The sequence below is a fragment of the Dasypus novemcinctus genome, chromosome 2 (assembly GCF_030445035.2).
Source record: "Dasypus novemcinctus isolate mDasNov1 chromosome 2, mDasNov1.1.hap2, whole genome shotgun sequence".
In the NCBI taxonomy this organism is placed as follows: domain Eukaryota; kingdom Metazoa; phylum Chordata; class Mammalia; order Cingulata; family Dasypodidae; genus Dasypus; species Dasypus novemcinctus.
Genome location: NC_080674.1, coordinates 158,948,971 through 158,966,820, shown reverse-complemented (window position 1 = coordinate 158,966,820; position 17,850 = coordinate 158,948,971). Strand labels below are relative to the sequence as shown.

The 17,850-nt window shown below is 38.5% G+C and overlaps 1 protein-coding gene across 1 annotated transcript; it reads right to left on the bottom strand.

The window, feature by feature from the left end:
• Positions 1 to 1,154: 1,154 nt before the first annotated feature.
• On the bottom strand, positions 1,155 to 17,839 carry GRPEL2 (GrpE like 2, mitochondrial). The gene is made up of 4 exons (XM_004450961.4): positions 17,663 to 17,839; positions 6,582 to 6,735; positions 5,188 to 5,269; positions 1,155 to 1,587 (listed from the first exon to the last, which is right to left on the bottom strand). Exons 1-4 carry the CDS (start codon positions 17,800 to 17,802, stop codon positions 1,223 to 1,225), a joined length of 741 nt encoding a protein of 246 aa, XP_004451018.3. The 5' UTR covers positions 17,803 to 17,839; the 3' UTR covers positions 1,155 to 1,222.
• Positions 17,840 to 17,850: the final 11 nt, after the last annotated feature.

The following is a 17,850-nucleotide window of genomic DNA, read 5'->3' as shown; positions in this document are numbered from 1 at the left end:
ATATCTATAATTGACTTTCTTTCCAAAGTCTGACAGATCATTCCTTTACTAATTCATTTATTAATACCTATTATAAGCAAGACCGAAGGAATAAAAAACAATACATAGGCCTTGTACTCAAGGAGAATAAGGGAGCTAGATGTTTACACAGATGTGACACAAGATAGACAAAAATCTAGGAAACAAAGGTTGTTGCTGTGGGAGGTAATGTTTTCTAGTACCAATTATGGAAAAATAAATCTCAGTAATGAAATGGAATCAGGAGAGTAAAAACCTGACATTTTGGTCCTGATCATCTTCCTTCATAATCTAAATAAGTGATATATAATATAATAAAGGATAAGGCAAATTTGACAAAGGGGCAGAAGATTTCAGGCATGATGTAAGAGAAACCATAGGGAGAGTACCTATCTAGATTGACTTGGGTCACTAGTTATTAGTTCTGCCTCAGTTTCCCTGCATAGATTATCTACCTTGGGAGGGAGAAAATTATATATAAAGATAACTGAGAAAAAGTAAAGTACCAAGTTTCTTGCCCATCCTTGCTTGAGAAGTGCTTGGTTTTCTCTGATTTCTTGAGGCTTCTTGTTTACCTGGGCCTTCAGCCCTTGCGAATGGAAAAACGGCAGGTATGGAACAATGACTGGCAATAAGCAGGATAATGACACCTGCCTGCCAGGACTACAAAGAGGAAAGAAGGGTGAAAGGAAGATAATCCAATGATCTAAATGCATACTTCTACAAAGCTTTATCATCTAAGTACCCAAATACTGAACCAATCCCCACCATCTCCTTAAATTTCCATAAAACAGAAGCTCTTAGAAGTCAGCAATATTTACTCACACTCTGTTTAACTCTCAACCACTCATGCTCACATCTTTTTTCCGACTAAATTGGAAGAATAAGTTGAAAATACATAAACATTAACTCATTTCCACCTTTTAAAAAGACTTTAGACTGAAAGTCATTGGTCATTAAAAATAATTTTCATCAACATATTTTGATAAAGGCCATAGGAACACTTGTCACATTGTTCAAATGCCCAATGGCAAAAATTCTAATGGGACCAAATAGGTCACATTAAATCAATAGAATAGCTTAGAAATAAAGCCAATATGACTAAATCCAAAACAGATCACATGAAATAGCTCATGTACAATACAAACCTAGTTTAATAAATAAAGGAAACACAGGTGTGATTGCACTCTGGGAGACTATTCATTCAGAGTCTTCGCTGAGACTCTACTGCGACTTCCACCTGGGCAAGTCTAATGGTGCGGCCATGAAGTTTGTAGCCATCTTGCCTTACTAATGCCACAGTGCCAGGCTGCACCCCAACATCAGCTGGCACATGACAGATGAGTTCATGCTCATGAGGGTCATATTTGTCACCAATGGGTGCCATCTTCTCCAGGCCATGCTTGGCAAACACACTTTTCAGCTTTGCTTCCAAAAGTGACAACCCTTGGAAGACTTTCTCCAGAGTAAGCTTCTGGTCCCCAGGCTCTGTTTCTCCAGAAATGCACTCTGTAGTCTTCTCCAAAATGTCTGCCACCTCCACCAAGTCCTTACAGAAACTCTGGATTCCTACAGAGAAACCAGACACTTATTGTTTGAACTGCTACAAGAAAAAAATACACCCTGTTGCTGAGAAATTCCATTCCTCCCAATTCTAAGACTTGATGTTTCTTACAGATGACCATAAGGAATGTTGCCATTGCAGACAAGTCTGATGGCACAACACCAGAGCTCCAGTGGCAGTGGGGATATGTGAGGGATGAAGGACTTGGCTGATCTGGTTTTTGTTGTTGTTGTTTTTTTAGGAGGTACGGGGGATTGAACTTGGCATCTTATACATGGGAAGCAGGCACTCAAAGCATTGAGCTACATCTGCTCCCCTTTGATATGATTTTAATCTAGGACCTGGATTTGGCTGTGCTAAAACATGTAGCTACCCTAAATGTACTCAGAGGTTAAGACGACGATCATGTACAGGCAAACTATGAAAACGATGACCCAGGTGATATTTCCCAGACTTACTGCCTGGATGGGATGAAAAAAGTCTGGTTAAGAAGGTGGAATTCTACTTTTTACTTCTGGGTGACAGAGATCCCATAAAAGCTCCTTGAGCAAACCAAGTGGAACATGATTCAAGTAAGCCTATGGCACTCATAATGGATCTGGGATGTTAGGGTATGGGAGACAGGCTAAGAAGGGAAGAAATCGGAAGGAACAGGAAAGCCAACTGAAGGAATCTAGGCATGAGATAGTGAAGGCCTGGTGTGATATGAGAGGCAGCAATGGAGAGGAAAGAGTGAAACCAGGAGACATTTCCAGGGAATCATGCTTGGGGTCTGAATGTATAGAAGGCATAATGAAAAGGGATGAGTCAAATGATTCTTCCTGCCTGAGAACCTAGAAAACTGGTGTTGCAGAAAGAGTAAGGCAGCTGAGGGAGGTAAAAATTTTTGAAGCATGAATTGAGGAAAGTTAGATGAGAGCAGAAGATCAAAATACAGGGGATCAAAGTTCCACAAGATAACTCCCACCTCCCATTAGGGAGGACAATCATAAAATATTAATGGTTGTTAAAGAGAATAGACAATGGTCAAAGGCCTGAAAAATATGCTAAGATTGAATTCCATCCAAGAATAAAGAATGCCTGATAAAGATTAATTACAAATATCAAAGGCATTCACAAGTCTAATCATAGGAAGACAAGACTCTAATAATTAGTTTTTGAAAGCTGTAAGCTGGGCTGAAAAGTACACAGACAATGTAAAGAGTGCTGCCTTTAGTTAAGTCAGAAAAGTTGCCGGAGTTTCAGTTCAGTAAATAGAAGCCTAGGTTCTCTTGTCTATATGAGGGTTCAGTCTCTGGTTCTAATTATCATGTTACTTTAATAGATGATTGGTGTCCGCATAAATTCTTGGGGTGGGGGTGGGGAAAGAGGGTCATTGTGACCTATTTAAGAGAAAGTGGGTTACTGAGACAAAACTATTCCTGGAAAGAGTCATCATGCTGCATCCCTGAAAAACACTCCACTTTTGTTTTACTTCCATGCTCACCAAGCAATCTTCAATTTTCTAAGCATTCCTGGCTACGAGGATGAAATGACCTAAGCAAATGATTTATGTTACAGATCTTATCAGGTATATTTTGCTCTTAAATTAATAAATTGGCATTTTGGATTATCTAGTAGATTCTTTTGAGATTAAAGTGTTGTTCCCAGGAATTTAAGTAATTCTTATGAAAATGGATATAAACCTGTTTTTTAAAAAAATATTTATTTATTTATTTCTCTCCCCTTCCCCTGCACCCCAATTGTCTGCTCTCTGTGTCTATTGGCTGCGTGTTCTTCTTTGTCCGCTTCTGTTGTTGTCAGCGGCACAGGAATCTGTGTTTCTTTCTGTTGTGTCAGCTCTCTGTGTGTGCGGCGCCATTTCTGGGCAGGCTGCACTTTCTTTTGTGCTGGGCGGTTCTCCTTATGGGGCACACTCCTTGCGCGTGGGTCTCCCCTACCCGGGACACCCCTGAGTGGCAGGGCACTCCTTGCGCGCATCAGCACTGCGCATGGGCCAGCTGCACATGGGTCAAGGAGGCCCAGGGTTTGAACCGTGGGCCTCCCATGTGGTAGACGGACGCCCTAACCACTGGGCCAAGTCCGCTTCCTAAACCTATTTCTTACACAGCTGATAGGCCCACCCACTCTGTTCCCTCACTGCTTCCCACCGAGATCTTGCTTCAGCAGACAATACAACAGAAAGTCCTTCCCTATCATAGTTAATCTGTTTGCTAGAGATTGCTTAACTTTTTCTATAAAGGACCATATAATAGATATTTTAGGCTTTATGGGCCAAGAGGCAAAGAATCTTAGGTAGGTGATCCTATAACAAGAGAAAATAGTTTCCACAAATGTTTTAAAAAAAATTTAAAACTTTATTCATAGACAATGAAATTTAAATTACATATAATTTTCATGTGTTATGAAATGTTATTCTTTTGACTTTTTTTCCTAAGCATTTTAAAAGTGTAAAAACTATTCTCAGCTTACGGGCAGTACAAAAGCAGGCAGCAGGCTTGGCCCATAGGCTGAGGTTTGCAGACCCCTACTATGGAGAGCTGGAAATAAGAGACTAATATTTGAATAAAAGATCAGGAATACAAGTTGGGAGTCACTACTCAGGTGATAAATAAAGCTGTAAAATATGAACTATACAGAGCACAGAGAGAAGAGCAGAAGGCTGTGACAAAGCACTAGGATTGGATAGGACAGGAATGAAGCCAATTCTATGCACAATTAGATAAAATCTAGAGAAAAAGAAGTAGTGTGATTTAAGGGAAGAAATAATAGATTAGGGGTCAAGAGACAGTGCATCCAGGTTTACAAGTGTCATCAAGTAATTATTAGCTCACTTGTAAAAGGAAGGGATTGAGCTAGATAAAATTAAATTGTGAGTATAGCAAGCAATTATAGATTTGTACTTTATCTTTGAACCATGTTACCAAACTCAGCTAACACTTTCATGAACACCTTTGGAACAAAATGACTTGTATGCCAGGAAAAATCTGTGAAACTTCTACATGAACCAAAAAGATTACTTGATGTCATCAATGAAAAAATAGATAGTCTAGCAAAGACTTCAGGATTCTTTGATTCCATGGAATCTGAGCCCTTGTCTTTGAACTATGTTTTAACTAGTTAAGTTGTAGAATACAAATATGATAACACAAGTGATTCTTGTTCATAGTAGTGAAAATTGTCTGGTGCAGATGTGGTTCTTAATTGACCGATGGATACAGATGAATTTTGCAAATTAATTGTAGCATTCTTGATTGCCTATGTTTCTGCTCTTTGGATTTTCCTCAAATATCTTAATGATTCATTTGTTTATTAAAGAGTTAAACAATTTTTAAGCACTAGAATGTTAACTGTAATAACTGTAAATGCTTGGAAAATAAAATGGTGTCAGGTTTGGTCAAAATAAAGGTAATATTTTAGGAAATGGTTCACTTTAAACTATTCCTGGTAAGCATCACAGAAAGCCTGTAGGAATGGTAGACAGGCAGGGGAGGGATCAGATAAGGACCCAGATGTGGCCTTACTGTGCTCCATTTGAAGAACTGCTCATAAGTGTCCTTAACTCAAGGCATTTTTATTTTATTGTGAATTAATATCTTACTTACCAAATATCTTGGCATCTTCTACACATCTCTGTGTTCGCCTCCGTATGTTTTCAGAATCAGCCACAGCTCTCTGGTATCTAACCTGAACATCAAAAACAAAGAAACAATGATGAGAAAACAAATGATTATTATTGTTGGAAAATAATGCTTTTGCTCACTTTCCAAATTTCACTCCTGTGATGTTTTTATAAAACTACAAAAAAAACACACCAAGAGTTGGGTTTTCAGCTATTCATCTAGTCCCTGCTTGGCAGTCATTTAGCTAGCTAGTTTCAACACTTAGCAATAGGGAGCTATTATCTTGGAAATTAGCTTTCTTTTTTACAATCAGCCAATGCTGCCACTGTCTAACTTTGTTTCAATAAGATGAATTCTAGGACAATTGAGAGTAAGTTTTAAAAGTGTGCCAAGGGAGAGGGTATACTCAGTGGTTGAGCATCTGCTTCCCATGTATGAGATCTCAAAAAAGCATGCCAGTTATTTAAAGGTGGTAATTTTAGCCATTTTAGTCTTTTTTATGTTTACAATCTCTGTTTCCTTCACTCGCTCTAAGAAACACTTTTAATCTCTTTACTGTGCTGGGGATCTTGCTTTGCAATTACTCTATCCAACTTTCTCAGAGTGTGCCTGTCAACCCAGGGGAATAGGCACAGTATGCTAGATAGGGTCTGATCAGCAGAATACAGTTCTCTGGTCAATTAGCTCATTCATTCGACCAATATTTATTGAATATCTATAACATGCCAGGCACTGAAGCTGCCAATGTGTCAGGTATCTAAGTGCTGTGACACAACTGAGTACTGAAAAGAGAGTTAGTCAGTGACTAAGCTAAGTGAAAAGTTACTTAGCCAGTGACTTTTTAAATTAACTACTACAAATTATTTTGCTTAGTATACCTAGCAAGAGAATGGAGGTAAAGAGCTTATTAGAGGGGAGTTCTCTGCATGGGTTTTGTACTATTTTTGCAACTGTCCTTAAGTTTGAAATTATTTCAAAATAAAACGTTTATGCCACAAAAAAGACAGAACACCAAAAATAAATAAATAAATAAATAACCCACAGAACTGTACAACACAAAGAGTAAACCCTAATGCAAACTATGGACTATAATTAATAATTCTAATAATATTATTTCATCACCTTTAACAAAGGTATCACACTTGTGCAAAATGTTAACAATAGGAAAACACTGAGTGTGTATGTGTGGAATATGAAACTCACCTGGCTGCATAATTTTCTGTATACCTACAACTGCTCTAATAAAAAAAAAGTTTAATGGAAAAAAAGTCAATTAGAGAAATGTAACTTTAAAAATTAACATAAAAAAATGGACTTGGGATATTCAAACCACAAAAAGGATGTAAAGAAGAGATAATATAAAATCAGCTACTCACTGTTAAATCCTGGACTTCCTTCTCCAATTTAATTGCTTTTAGCCTTAAGGCTCGTTCAGCCAAAGAGGGCCCAAGCTCATCAGGAGGGTCCTCAGAGCTGCAGTCCTCACCAGCGGTTCTCTGGGTGGCAGTGCTAAAAGGACACAGCCATTCCCTAAAGTGTATGTGTAAGGAGGAGGAGGAGAAGGGCACAATGAGAAAATGCACCAAAAAAGTCAAAGGTACAAGTTTAGAGACTAGAAAACTGCCCAGATTGAATCACTAGAGAAAATGCTTTCAGTCACCTCAAAACAGGTAATAACAATATGAACACTTGTAAAGTGCTTAGTAAGTGGCAGACACTATAGTTGGGGTTTTACCTGAATCATACCTTTTATGTCTCAATACCTGAGAATAGATATTGCTATCACCCTCATTTCATAGATGAACTGAAGCTCAGAAAGGCTAAATGACTTGTTCAAGATGACACAGCAAGTATCCTACTAAGCACTGAGCACCAGAGACAGATTTTATTATAAGGAACCACTTTTCTTCTGGTCATGCCTCTAAATGACAAGCTGCTAAAAAGACACTCACACAACACTTAACTGTGATACAAACAGAAGTTCTGAGAAGATGGCAGTAGAGTAGGCAGGCAGGACTCAACTCTCTCTCTCTCTCTCACACACACACACACACACACACACAACCAGAAAAAGGGCCAAAAGCTGCCTGAAGGACCTGATTTAGGGTCAGCAGACTAGGAGAGTGCTGTACAACTCCCAAGAGGGTGAGATAGAGAGGAAGAACCCAAAGTGACAACCAGAAGTTTTTTCCCTTTTTTTTTTCTGTACCCACTCCCTACCTTTCAAGGTATGCAGTCTGGATAAAACCTGTTGCCCACTGCAGCTGACACAGAAGGGAAGAGACATCTTTTCCTGGGAAAAGGGAGGTGCTGCAGAGGGACGAGAGCGTTTTTCTTTCTGTGAATTTGACTAGCAGAGCCTGCTTTGAATTTTGGTTCTGGCCAGACAAGAAATACCAGGAAGCAGAGGTTTAAAGAAACACCTCCATGGAAAGGTTTACCAATGAGAGCCATCTGCTGGTTGGCAAACTGCAAGAGAAAACCTATTTTTAGGTCTCTCCTAACCTGAACTTCTGGGAGAAAATCTGTGCCCCATAAATGAATCCCTGGCCCGATTTTGATAATTTAAGCTAGGCAATTGTAAGACTCAGAATAAATTGAAACAAAAATCCAAGAAGAGCCATTTAAAAAAACACACAAAAACACTAGGCAAGACAAAGGAAGAGCCAAATAGCCTGACAAGATATGGGATTAAGATAACTAATCAGGGAAGTGGATGTGCTTTAAGCACTTGAGTTCCTGCCTACCACACGGGAAGTCCCTGATTCAGTTCCCCGTGCCTCCTAAAGAAGACAGTGAGCTGGTGTGAAAGGCAGGCAGATGCAGTAAGCTGACACAGTAAGATGATACAAGAAACACAGGAAGAAAAACATAATGAGACACAACAAAGCAGGGAACGGAGGTGGCTCAAATGATTAGGCACCTCCCTCCCAGAGTGGAGATCCTGGGTTCAGTTCCTGGTGCCTCCTAAAGAATAGACACATCAAGTACAAACAATGAGTGGAGGGAAGAAATAAATAAATAAAATAAATCTTAAGAAGAAAAAAATAATCAGGGAGCAGATGTAGCTCAAACAATGGAGCACCTGTTTCCTACGTGGGAGGTCCTGGGTTCAGTCCCTGGTGCCTTCTAAAACAAGAAAACAACAAATAAACAAACAAACAAAACAAAAAACCAAGCAAAGAAATGAAAAAAAAAACCAACTCAGGGGAGCCAATGTGGCTCAGTGGTTGAGTGCCAGTTTCCCACATACGAGATCATATGTTCAATTCCAGCAATGGCTGCTGACTGAGGGGGTGCAGGGGTTGTTATCCCCAAGAAAAGGGAGAGGGAGAGACATAATCTACAGAAAATTCAGATTTTGGGCCAGCGAACTTGGTCTGATGCATTGGAAAGGTTGAACAGTTCCAGGCTGGGAGGGGCTGCAACACTATTTGCGCTGTGAGCCAGCAGAGAGCTAAAGAAAATCTGCCTTCTCAAACACCCTCCCCACAGCCCTGGGCTGGTTGCTGAGGAGGCAGAAGGAGGAAGACTGCAGCCAACCAAGGAAGGGGAACAGTTTTTGAGAGTTGTTTGTAATGCCTGGGCAGCACTGAGGACACTTTCTGCACTGCCCACTTGCCTGAGGATTTACTCTGAATGCATTCTACCCCAGCACCTGGGGTCTGAGTGATAGGGCTGCCAAAGAGCACCGTTAGCTGGCCAGATATAGAAGTGCATGAAAAGGGAAAAATAATAAATAAAAAAGGGAAGCAGATATCTTTACCGTCCCACTCTCCAAGGTCCTTGGAAATTGGCCTGTACCCCATTACTGGGTCATCAGTCCTGGTTCGAGCAGTTAAACAGGGGGAATCCTAAATATCTAGAACAAGTTGAATCAAGAGTCAAAGAACAGTGGTAGCACACAGCTACTTAACAGTAAATCTGTATACAAGAGAGAGAAACTGAACATCAGAATAAACTCAGCATCAGAATCAGATGCCTAGACATCAGCAAAAAATCACAAACCATACAGAGAAAAAGGAAGATGTGACTTAGGCAAAGGAATAAATCAAGTTCTAAATGAGGCACAGCACTTAAAACAGCTAATCACTGTGGTTCATTCAAATCTCCTAAATAAAATCATGGCATTGAAAAATAATATGGCTAAATAAATAAATAAAAGACCTTTAAGACGATACTGAATGAGAACACACAAAAAAGTGAAATCTTGGATAGAAAAATAACAGAGCTTATGTGAATGAAAGACACAATAGGTGAGATTAAAAATAAGATAGAGGCCACACAAGAGATCTGAAATCATGGAAGAAAAAAATCAGAGACATAGGGTAAAGAACAACTAAAATTGAAGAGAGAACAGAGAGAGAAAAGAATGGAAAAAATTGAGCAGGGACTCAGGGAGTTGAATGATAACATGAAGCACAACAACAAATATGTTATGGGAGTTCCAGAAGGAGGCAAGAAGGGAAAGGGTGCAAAGAGTATGTGAGGAAATAATGGCTGAAAATTTCCCAACTCTCATGAAAGACATGGATATACGTGTCCTGGAAGCACAGTGTACTACAATTAGAATAAATCTTAATAGACCTACCCTAAGACACATAATATGCAGAATGCCAAATGCCAAAGATAAAGAAAAAATTCTGAAACTAGAAAGGGAAAAGTGAAACACCACATACAAGGGACATTAAAAAATATATTAGGAAAAAATATATATATTAGAGGCATGTAACCACAGATTTGAATTGACTGAAAACAGAACTAGTGATATTCAGGACAGAACATCTGAACTTGGAAAGAAAGAAAAGCATGGAAAAAATGGGACAGGGTTTCAAGGAACTGAATGACAATGCAAAACACACATACTATTGGTGTCCCAGGAGAGGAAGACAATGGGAAAGAACCAGAAAGAATATCTGAGGAAATAAGAACCGAAAAATTCCCAACCCTTACGAAGGACATAAATATCAATATCCAATAAGGACAATGCACCCCAAACAGAATAAATCCAAAAAGACCTACTCTGAGACACTTCCTATTTAGACTGAGAAATATCAGAGATAAAAAGAGGATTCTAGGGGAGATCTAACATGGTGAAGTAGGGAATGGCAGGCTACACTCCTCCAGAAACTGTGGGAAGCAGTATACCTGTGAAATATATGTCTGAAAGACTTAAATCTTTGCTCTGCTCATATGCTGGTTGAACCCTGAATCTCAGCAAAGTTGCAGCCAACATCCAATCTCCAGTTCATCAGACTTGCCCAGGACAACTAACAGAATGATGATGGACAACACCCATCCTCCAAAATGGAGAGTATGGATAACTCCAAGCAAAAGAGTTCCATCCATCTGCCCTATGTAGGATTAAGCCCCTCTCAACCGGAAGCAGAATGGGCATCACCATGCCCAAATCCTCAAGACTAAGGAATGAACAAACATAAGAGGGACTGCAACTATGGACCAAAGTAGACTTATTATTATTCTAGTAATGGAATAATTTATAACACTGATATAAAGACAGTGGTCACCACAGGTTCTGAGGGGAAGGAGAGGGAAGAATGAGTGTAACTGGGGCATTTTGGGGCCACTGGAATTGTTCTGTATGATACTGCAATGATAGAGGACATTAACATTTTGTCAAAACTTATAAAATTGTGTGGTGCAGAGTATAAACCATAATGTAAACCATAGACCATGTTAATAACAATGCTTCAATATTTGTTCATCAGTTGTAACAAATGTACCATACTAATGAAAGATGTTATTGATAGGGGAAAATTTCAGTCGGGGAGGGAGTGGGGTATATGGGAATCCCCTATATTTTTTAGGTTATTTTTATGTAATCTAAAACTTCTTTTAAAATAAAGAAAACACAACAACAACAAAAGGAGGATTCGGAAAGCAGCAAGAGAAAGGTAAAGTACCACACATAAAGGAACCCCAATAAGATTAAGTGCTGACCTCTCATCAGAAATCATGGAGATGAGAAGAAAGTGGTATGATGTAGCTAAGGTACTGAAAGAGAAAAACTGCCAGACAAGAATTCTATATCCAGCAAAACTATCCTTCAAAAATGAGGGTGAGTTTAAAGTCTTCGCAAACAAAAACTCAAAGAGTTTGTAACCAAAAGATCGGAATTACAAAAGATACTAAAGGGAGTGCTGCAGCCTAAAAGATGGGGGGGAAAAAAAAAGGATGAGAGCTTTTATATAGAAATGAAGATTACTATTAAGAATAAATTAAAGGGTAAAAAGACAGACAATACAAAAACAGAAAGTCAAAGGATAAAATGTACAAAGTAAATAATACCTTTACAGTAATAATATTGATGACAATGGCTTGAACTCCCCAATCAAAAGGCACAGGCTGACAGAATGGATAAAAAATATGAGTCATCTATATGTTGTCTACAAGAGACTTGCCTTAGACGGAAGGACACAATGAGGTTAAAAGTAAAAGGTTCATGCAAATAGTAACTAAGAAAGAGCTGGAGTAGCAATACTAATATCAGACAAAATAGATTTTAAATGCAAATTGTTAAAAGGGATGAAGGAGGTCATTATATATTAATAAAAGGGGCAATCCACCAAGAAGAAATAACTATAATAAATATTTATGCACCTAACCTGGGTGCTCCAAGATACATGAGGCACACACTGGCAAAACTGAAGGGAGAAATGGACGTCCATACAATAATAATTGGAGACACCAATACACTACTCTCAGCAATGATAGAACATCTGGATAGAGGATAAACAGCTGCAATAATATGATAAGTGAACTAGACCTAACAGACATTTACAGAGCATTACACCCCAAAACAGCAGGATATACATTCTTTACAGGAGCTCATGGATCCTTCTCCAGGATAGACTATATGTTGGGTCACAAGACAGATCTCAATAAACTTCAAAAGACTGAAATTATGCAAAACACTTTCTCTGATCATAACAGAATGAAGTTGGAAATCAATAATGGGTGAAAAAAGGGAAAATTCATAAATATATGGAGATTAAACACAAATAATCAGTGGGTCAAAGAAGATATTGCATTAGAATTCAGTAAATACCTTGAGATGAATGAAAACGAGAGCAAAACATTTCAAAACTTATGGGACACCGCAAGGGCAGTGATGAGAAGGAAATTTATAGCCCTCAATAATATCCAAGCTTACATTAAAAAAGAAGACAGAGCTAAAATCGAAGATCTAATGGCACACCTGGAGGAACTAGAAAAAAAACAGCAAACTAATTACAAACCAAGCTGAAGGAAAGAAATAATAAAGATCAGAGCAGAAATAAATGAAATTAAGGAAAAAAAAAAAAAAAGAATCAACAAAACCAAAAGTTGGTTCTTTGAGATCAATAAACTTAACAAATCCTTAACTAGAGTGACAAAGAAAAAGAGATGATGTAAATAAATAAATTCAGAAGTGAAAATGGGGACATTATTACTGATCCCACAAAAATAAGAGATCAAAAGAGGATACTATAAACGACTGTACACCAAAAAACTACATAATGTAGACAAGATGGACAAATTTCTAGAAATACCCCAAAACTTACACTGACCCTAGAAGAAACAAAAGACCTCAAGAAACTAATCACATGTAAAGAGACTGAAACGGTCATCAAAAACCTCCCAAAGATGAAAAGCCAGGACTAGATGGCTTCACAGATGAATTCTAACGATCATTCACTAAATCTAATACCAACTTTACTCAAACTCTTCCAAAAAAATGAACAGGAAAGAATGCTACCAAGCTCATTCTATGAAGCCAGCATTACGCTAATACCAAAACCAGATAAAGATACTATGAAAAAAGAAAATTATAGACCAATGTCTCTAATGAATATAGATGCAAAAATCCTCAATAAAATACCTGCAAACCAATCCAAATCCAAATTAAAAAATTATACACCACAGTCAAGTGGGTTTTATCTCAGGTATGCAAAGGTGGTTGGTTCAACACAAGAAAATCAACTAGTTTAGTAAAGCACATTAATAAACTGAAGAAAAACCACATGATCCTCTCTACTGATGCAGGAAAGGCATTTGACAAAATACAGCATCCTTTCTTGAAAAAAACACTCCAAAAGATAGGAATAGAAGGCCTTCTCAATCTGGTAAAGTACATATATGAAAAAACTACAGCTAGCAATTTACTTAATAGTAAAAGACTGAAAGGTTTCCCGCTGAGATCAAGAACAAGACAAAGAATCCCATTATAACCACTGTTATTGAAAATTGTGCTAGAAGTTCTAGCTTGAGCAACTAAGCTAGATAAATAAAAGGCACCCAAATAGGAAAGGAAGAAATAAAACTTCCATATTCACTAATGATATGATCCTTTATCTAGAAAATCCTGAAAAATCCACAATAAAGCTACAAGAACTAAGACATGAGTTCAGCAAAGTGGTGGAACACAATATTAATAGACGAAAATCATTAGTGTTTCTGTACTCTACTGATAACACTCTGATGAGGAAATCAGAAAAAAAGTTCCATTTATAATAACAGTGACTAAAAGAATCAAATATTTAGGAAGAAACTTAAGCAAGGACATAAAGTATCTATATTCAGAAAACTATGAAACATTGCTAAAATAAACCAAAGAAGACTTAAATAAATGAAAGGACATTCTGTGTTCATGGACTGGAAGATTAAATATTGTTAAGATGTCAGTTCTATCCAAACTGACTTACAGATCCAATGCAATCCCAACAAAAATCTCAACAGTCTTTTTTTTTTCAGAAATGGAAAAATCAATTATCAAAATTATTAAATGAATATATACAACCTGATATGTTTTAAATGTGATACATAATTCAATAAATAAAACAAACTTGCAAGGAAAAAAAAAAATTATTAAATGACTTAAAAAAGAAGAACAAAGTTGGGAGACTCTCACTTCCTGACTTTAAAGTACATTACTTAGCTACAGCGGTAAAAACAGCAGGATACTGGCATAAAGATAAAACAGATTGACCAATGGAACCGAACTGAGAACTCAGAATAGACCCTCACATCTACAGTGAAGTGATTTTTGACAAGGCTGTTAAGCCCACACCCAGCTGGGCCAGAAAAGTCTATTCAACAAATGGTGCTGGAGAACTGAATCGCCATATTTAAAGAACGAAAAAGGACCCAAATCATACACCTTATACAAAAATTAACTCAAAATGAATCAAGGACCAAAATATAAAAGCTACAGCCATAAAATTCCTAGAAGAAAATGTAGGAAGACATCTTCAAGATCTTGTGGTAGGCAGTAGTTTCTTACACCTCCCGAAGTGCGAGCAACAAAAGAAAAAATAGACAAACGGGCCCTCTTAAAAATTAAATACTTTTGTTCTTCAAAAGACTTTGTGCAGAAAGTAAAAAGGCACCTACTCGATGGGGGAAAACATTTGGAAACCGCATGCCTGATAAGGGTTTGCTATCCATGTTCTATAGAGAGATTATACAACTCAATAATAACAAGACAACCCAATTAAAAAATGGGCAAGACTCTATTAGAGGAAATACAAATGGTCAAAAAGCACATGAAAATAAGCCCAACATCGCTAGCTATTAGGGAAATGCACATCAAAACTACAATGAAATTGGGAGCGGATGTGGCTCAAATTGTTGAGCACCCACCTCTCACGATAGGAGGTCCTGGGTTTGGTTTCCATTGACTACTGAAAAACAACAGGCAAAACAAACAAAAAAATCAACTCAGGGAAGCTGACATGGCTCAGTGGCAGAGTGCCACATTCCCACATATGAGGCCATGGGTTCAATCTCTGGCTCCCGGTACCTCAAAACAAAAACAAAAAACAAAAACAAACAAAACACAAAACTACAATGACATATTATTTCACAGCTTATAGAATAGCCATTATTTAAAAAAAGAAACAGAAAACTACAAGTGTTGGAAAGGATATGGAGAAATAGGAATACTCTTTCACTGTTGATGGGAATGTAGAATGGTACAGCCTCTGTGGATGACGGTTTGGTAATACCTCAAGTTGAATACAGAACTGTTGTATGATCCAGTAAACTGACATTTGCACAATGATTGTTCACAGCAGCATTATTCACAATTGCTAAAATACAGAACCAGCCCAAGCGTCCACTAACTGATGAATGGATAAACAAAATGTGGTATATACACACAACGGAATACTATTCAGCGGTAAGAAGAAATGAAATTGGGATGCATATGACAACATGAGTGAACCTAGAGGACATTATGTTGAGTAAAATAAGCCAGACACAAAAAGACAGATAGTTTATGGTCTCACAAATATGGGCTAAATACAATGAGTAAAATCACAGAGGTAAACTCTAGAGTACAGGTTACCAGGAAACAGAAGGTGGGTTGAGAATGGGAGATGATGCTTAATGTACATAGCACTATTAATAAGGTTAATTGTAAAAGTGTGGAAATGAATAAAGTTGAGTAACATATTATAATGAGTATAACTAATACTGCTGATTTATAAATGTGACTATGGGGGAATGGGTGCAGTTCAGTTGTTGAGCACCTGCTTTGCATGTACAAGGTCCTGGGTTCAATATCCAGTACCTCAAAAAAAAGTGATTGTGGCTGAAAGGGGTAGTATGTGGAAGTAAATGCCAATAGAAGGAAACAAGGGAATAATCTAGGGAATGTATAATAGTAATTTCAGTGATGGATGAATATTAGGGCTAATAGCATAAATATAAGATTGCTCTTCTTTTACAAAGTGCTGAGAATAAGGTGACACATGGGAAAATTATAACTCACGTCACTTACGGGCTATAGTTAACAGTAATGTACTTATTTTGCAGCAATGGCAAGAAGATATTTTTTCAATACTAAAGGTCAAGGGTGGGGTATATGGGGGTGTGAGATTTTTCCTTTTTAAGTAATGAAACGTTCTAAAATTGACTAAGGTGATGACAGCACAACTCTGATGAAAATGAAAGCCACTGAGTGTACAGTTTGATCAGATTGTACATAGCATGGGACTGTATAACACAGGAAATCCTGTGGTGGATGATGGGCTGTGGTTAATAGAACATGGGAAAGTGTTTTCTGAATGATAACAAATATATAATGTTAATATAAGGTGTTAATAACTGAGAGGTTTTGGGGGAAAATACACCAAATGTAAGATATGGGCTATAGTTAATAGTAATATTTTGACAGTTGCTCTTTCTTGTTTGAAACAAATGTTTCATAACAATGCTAGGTGTTGGTGATGGGGAAATGGAAAGGAAACTTGTATGATGAAATGTATGTTTGTTCTGTAATTCACAAATTTTACTATCCATTTATTGGTTATGTTCATGTATCAACGTTTATATACTTCAATAAGATTTTATTTTTCTAAAATGTCTTCAAACCCATCATGCTATGATTCAGTACATTAACTCAAACTGTGTTCACAGAAAGTCATGGAAACGGTTGCATAATATACAATGCATTCTTTGTCCAAATAAGCTAAAAGAGCTTTATTGACAGATATGAAATACTATGTTCTGAGAGAGAGGAAAGCTTTGGATTATTATTTAATAAAAAATGCATTTTTTTCCCTGTCTTAGAATATAAAAGTATCTTATAAAACAATAACAGCAACACACACACACAACCAAGAATTCAAACTCTCACCCAGGTGTTAAAGGATTCCCCCAAACCCCGGGGCTTAATTTACATTTCCGAGGTCCTCCTCTGTCTCCTACACTACCACTTTTCTTCTCTTTTCCCGGAAGAAACAGCACCTGAGAATAATTAACGTCACCCACTAATTCAAAGCGCCGGTTCTAGAGCCCTGACTGGTTTCCAGCCCGGGTTCCACCACTTTATGATTGTTTAAGGTTGGAAAAGTTATTCATTTTTTCTAAACCTGTTTCCTCAATTATTAAACGGCGGAAAATAAAAGTAAGTACTCCTAGTTCTGCAATCACCTTGGCAGGTGGTCAATAAAAGTTAACGCTGCCGACGGTTAAGGCAACAAGTGGAACCTCACAAACTCCCGAAAGCAGGTGGAAGGACCATTGGAGAGGGCAACCCCCAACCCTGTTCTTTCTCTAGCAGATAAAGTGATGTTTGGATAAGGGGAAGGGACTGACCAAGGCACCAAAGGGAGTCAAGGAAGAGAACCCAAATTTACGCCACACACCACTGATGGGAGAAAGGGCTGGGAGAGAGAAACATCGCCACCCAATTCAGTCGCTGCTGAGGCAACAGAAACTTCTCACCTCTGGGGACACGACCATAGATCTTCCCCCTTCCCCGGCCCGGTACCGAGGCGTGTCTGTGCGTCTCAGTTTCCCATTCTGTAAAATGGGACAGTGAGCACCTGGTCGCAGCAGCCGAAAGAATGGATGCATTCTTTCGCCTGCAGGTTTCGAAGAACCCTCGTCCTCCAGGCCATAAATGCCTTGTCGGCTCGCCCGTCCCTGAACTCCCGCCTGCCTCGCTTACCTGCCACAGGACGCCGCAGTTGAGGCCGGGAGGCGCTGCACCCGCCGCCGGACCGCCAATAAGGACCGTGCGGCCATGTTCCCGACCTTGGCTGACGGAGGCAGCGCACGCGCACATGCACCAAGTGAGGAGCCGCGCATGCTTAAAAACCACGCCCCTCGGCCCCCTCCCGGGCGTTTCCCTCCGCA